Source organism: Nicrophorus vespilloides, unplaced genomic scaffold (genome assembly GCF_001412225.1).
Source record: "Nicrophorus vespilloides isolate i.1.1-1 unplaced genomic scaffold, Nicve_v1.0, whole genome shotgun sequence".
NCBI classification, from domain to species: Eukaryota; Metazoa; Arthropoda; class Insecta; order Coleoptera; family Silphidae; genus Nicrophorus; species Nicrophorus vespilloides.
The window spans coordinates 298,135-303,238 of record NW_017095810.1 but is presented as its reverse complement, the minus strand read 5'-3'; the positions used below and the strand labels follow the sequence as shown (position 1 = coordinate 303,238).

At 34.1% G+C, this 5,104-nt stretch overlaps 1 protein-coding gene across 1 annotated transcript; it reads left to right on the top strand.

Moving 5' to 3' along the window:
- Positions 1-1,193: 1,193 nt before the first annotated feature.
- On the top strand, positions 1,194-4,878 carry LOC108565117. The gene is made up of 3 exons (XM_017924411.1): positions 1,194-1,477; positions 4,372-4,491; positions 4,609-4,878. The coding sequence occupies exons 1-3, from the start codon at positions 1,392-1,394 to the stop codon at positions 4,739-4,741; spliced, it is 339 nt and encodes a 112-aa protein (XP_017779900.1). The 5' UTR covers positions 1,194-1,391; the 3' UTR covers positions 4,742-4,878.
- Positions 4,879-5,104: the final 226 nt, after the last annotated feature.

Sequence of the window (5,104 nt, the reverse complement as noted above, 5' to 3'; positions counted from 1 at the left end):
TGGCGCTGGATCGTCCGATGTGTGAAGATAGCGGCAAGATCACGAACAGAACATATTGCCAACATGTGCTCAAGTTTTTTTTTTCATTAGATTTCAACGCAATTTGCGAAGTTGAATAACCTAAGCTGATACGGAATTTGGGTTGATTCGAGGATAATCGAAGGACGCAAAAATAATAATTTAAATATATAATTAAAATCATGAAGCAATCGAAATCTCGTTAAGTCTCGATGTAAGTGTATCATTTGGCCGTTATTTAATGGGAAAACTTTTTGCGAAACTCGAAACCGTATGAAGAAGAAAGAAAAAACTTTGCAATTGTAATTTCTATGGGGATTGCGTTTCCCATTAGAAGAAAAAAATGCTAATGTAGGTGCTCTCTATAATTTAATCGGCATGATGAAATATTTTTATACATTTCTAATTATAAAGAACTGTTGCGTTTGTCTTCTGTCGGCAATGGAGAATTTTATTAGTTCTTTGAATCTATGTACATTTTTTCAACATAAAACTGAAATAAAGCAAATGTAATTGTATTAATGCTAGTGAAGGCAATGAAGATCCTTCGAATTTTAAGTTTTTTCAGCAGTAAACTGAAGTAAAGTATGTTTAAATATTACTAATTAGAAAGCAATAGAGATTTTGAAGTCCTTCTAATCCGTGTATGAAACTTAAAATGTAATTGTTTGAATATTTGTATAAAAATTTCAATTTTAATCAATTCATTTTTTTTTCAGTGCAAACTGAAATAATTTTATGTAAATATTTCTAATTAGGAGCTGTTCAGTTAACTTGTTTTTGAAGTTCTTTAAGAAGAAGTTATTATTACTATTTCAGTGGAAAACTGAAAATTTTCAGTATAAAATTAAAATATAAAAGTGATGTTAATTTGTATAAATGATTTGCTGAAAATAGGATTGTAGATGTTTTCCAGTGATAAGATGTCCGTGCGCGATAACGTGCAATTTCATAATTTGTCGTAACCAGATGGGATGGATGAGTCAAACGAAATAATTGAAAATCGAAACAAAAACAAACAAAAATTACCTATGTAAATCCACCTGTTCGATGCTCGTTGATGGTGATGACCAAGGGGGGATGTTAGGTAACAAATCTAATAAATGTGTTTTATTTAGTGAAATTTAAGCGCAAATTTGCGCAGGTCGCTGGAACCGCGCAGATAAAAGTCGGCTGACTTCTCTAACTCTCCGTCATTCATGCACAATCGACACTTAATACACATAGTATCAATACCTAGTGTGTGGATACTATAGTACTCGATTCTGTACAGTACACAAATTCAATACAACAAAACGCGTGTTTATTTGTGAAGCAAGTGCATCGCACCCCGAACGCAGTTTCCACCAGTGAAAGAAGCAACAATTTTAAGGATGAAGAAAATCATCTTCTATCTCGGCATCACGATCGTCCTGATCGTCATCTTCGTGCAGAACGTCTCCGCAAAACCATATAGCAGGTAAATACAAACAACAATTCAAACCAATATTATATAATAAGTTACAAAACTTTCTTAACAATTAAAAAAAAATCAAATTACATTTATTATTATTAATTAGATTAGAGCTGTAATCTAATTTTTCAATTTCGAGAAACAAAATTTTTCAATTTTTTAAAATTTTCTGATTTTTTTTTTTTGTTCATTTTGTACGACACTCCACGCGTTATTACATCAGCCTTAGTGGATTCTTAATCTGGCGTATTTATTATACATAGAAGATTTTTTTTTCCATCGATTTCGTTATAAATTAGTCTGTGAATTCCTGCGGCGATAAAGAAACGCGTTCGGAAATAAACCCGTATATTGAATCATCATCGTCCTTTATGTTTCCGAAGACGATGATTTCCTAATCGCCATCCGCAATCAAACACAACGCTCCTCATCTGCCGCGATTAAAATATGCTCGATTTACGTCAACGATGTTACACAAGGATTCGCCTCTTTAGCAATGTAATAATAGCGTGTGTTTGTATGTGTATATAAAAAAATGCATAAGCGTGCAGGATGGTGGAAGCGCGAAGAAGTCGAGGTTTGCAAAATTAGCGAACGGAGCGACGCGATTGGCTTTGAGGCGCGTTCCACTTAATTCGAATCGTTTTTCGGGAGTTCGTGTTTGGAGCCCCCGGCTTGTTACGCCCATGTCGAAGAAGCGCGAATCGTTCGGCCATTCAGGAAACGCTAAATGTATGTAAGATCGAATGAAAATTATGTTAAGAACGATAAGATTCCAGCGAATACTACGCCTCGGTCACACACCATTGAATGCGAACATTTTTAAATGCAAAATCGCTAGAATTATCGCCACAGATTGCTGAAACTAGTTTAGTTGTAATCCTTGCCAAAAATAAAAAAGAAACGAAGTAAATCAAATGCGCGGATCGTTGCGATTCCCGCATATTTATTACCAAATTATTTAGATTCCTCCAATACAATTTGTATTTTGTTTTTGGGAGGATCAAAAACGGGATGAGAGAAAAAAAAGTGAAGGGAAGCGATTTATGTAATAATTGAATAACGAACTTCGTAATCGAGGGACCGGGTCCAATTAGAAAACTTTTGCTTTGATTAGCGGAGTACAGAGAGTGAGTGAGGGACACAAAGTGTGATGGTGTATCGGGGGATTTATTAGCATGCAGAGTCGGTGCATGTGAAGCAATTTTCGGGGATCAAAAATCCTCGCAAAGGCCATTTGCCAAATTGCTTTTCGAATTAATAACAATCCAGATTTAATAATCACACAATTTGCGTGACCGACCCGAAATTTTCCGACAATCAACGCACGCCGCGTAATTGGGACTTTAATTGAATGAAACACTTACCACTAAAACACACTTTTAAATCACTGTTTTCACACTAACCGCTGATTCTCCCCCCAAAAAAAAAGCAATATTAATTCAACTCATTGCTATTTCCGATGTTTTCATTGCAATTAGTTTTACAAACATTTCGTAACGATAAAATCACAACTATTTATTTAAGTCACAAAATTAGGAATAGTGAAATATCCTGAAGAACAGTGATTTATTAGAAGATGAGTAATTATGTAAATAATGTAAAATTTGTAGTAAAGAGTAATAACTTTCACATAAACTTAAAATCAGTGTAGAATAAATGAGTTTAGAAACATTAGAAATATAAAACATACTAAAGAGCAATGATTTATTGGATGTGGCGATTATAAATGTTTGAATCTGTAATGTACGTTTATCAGCGAAGATGTATGTGTAAATAATAAACATAAATATACGATTTCGAAATAACCGAGAGAGGAGAAGAAAAAAAAAATGTTATTATTATTATTATTTAGCTGGTAATAATAATAATAAAATTTCGAGCTGCGAAAAAAAAATGGAGAGATGATGCTGACATGATGCTGGAGTTTCGCAAAGATTTCCTCTAATCAAAATCGATTCTGACCAGCAGATTAAATAGTTTATAAATAGATTAGGCATTATTTATGGTTCTCTGATAACTTGGTCAGAGCGAGAGAGGTTACTCGCTGAGGCGATGCGCGAATGTAACGCACGAAACAAAAAAAAAACGACGTTTTTTTTTTTTGTTTATGTAATCGGAATTATGATGAGGCGCGAAGGCTCGTCCGCGGCTTCGCTCCTGATTGGCCCACTCACGAAACATCCTTAACACATTTTTTTTTTCCGTTCGTCGTTCGAGATTCAAGGAGAGGAACAAAAAGGATGCGCGACAACGAACAAAAATTCGCGTGCACATTTAATCGGGTCCATGGAAACGCATGATATTGCAACGGCAAGCATTTCCTTAAATTTTTATTTACATAATTGTGACCTCAATCTACTTTATCGTACATTCAAACATATCGTATCGTTCAAATACAGGTATCTGTTATATGATAAGGTGCAATTTTCTAATCGTGTTAAAACGAAAGCGTGTTCGAAAAGTAGCTTATCATTAAACAATTATTTGAAAGTAGTTTGTCAAGTGGTATAGAAGTCAATGATACGTCAACTACTTGTCAATTATGACAGTTAACTCTTGTATAGAATGTGCGTAATCTCCATGACTACAATAGCTTGCTTTGCAAGTTCTTATAAAAATACTTGACAAGTATTGCTCGATGTTAATAATAGGGGCTGTAATATTCGAGTAGATTAATAATTGAGTAATTATATAAAAAATAGTTTATCGAGTGGAATAGAATTCATGATTTGCTTAATTAATGATTAGTTAATACTTGTATAAAATATATGTAGTCTCCATGACTACCAAAGCTTTCAGAAACAAATTACTTGACAAGTATCATTAGAGAAATCTATTAAACATCAGTACTGAAAAATATCAGAACCATTAATTTATTTTTGTTTTGTTCTTTTCAGAGTCAAACGTGTCTCGGATCAACGTCTCGCCGAACTTGAAACGCTTGTAGCGCTTAGCAAGATGTCCGGAAAGTTGGTCACCGTTCCGCTCGGCTACGGCAAATTCGACCCAAAAATAATGTAAGTCCCTTTTACTTTCTTCTTCGATTACCGCTTTCATCAAATTCCAATCAAATTTGAGTGAAATTCCCTTTTTTTTTGTGCAATGCTTTTATACCTTTTTCTTTCTCTTTTCAGTGGCCGCAAGAGGCGCTCTCAAACCTCCTTGCTCCTGGACAAATTGTTCAGCACCTCCGCGGATGAAAATTTCGTAATTCCGATGCCGCTCCAGGATCGGTCCAATTACCTGCAGGACGATTACGAACGATAAATACGTACACAACATACCAGCAGCAAACCCAAAAGACACCGAACTAAACCACTAACTCGGAAAGATGTATAAAGGAAATAACAAAACATTAAGTTAGCAAGAAATATACATATATTGAGAATTTTGTTTTCTATAGTATATACAAGTATATATATATATATATATATATTAACAACGAGGACTAGAATCTCACAAACCTCTTTGATTTGCTCAATCTACCGATGATTCGTGTCAACATAGTTGTGCGTATGTTTAGTTTATTAATTAATTAATTTATTTATTTATTACTTAGCCAGTATTAAAACCATGACCTCGTTGTTCATAAACTACTAGTACTATTATTACTACTACTATTCCTTAATG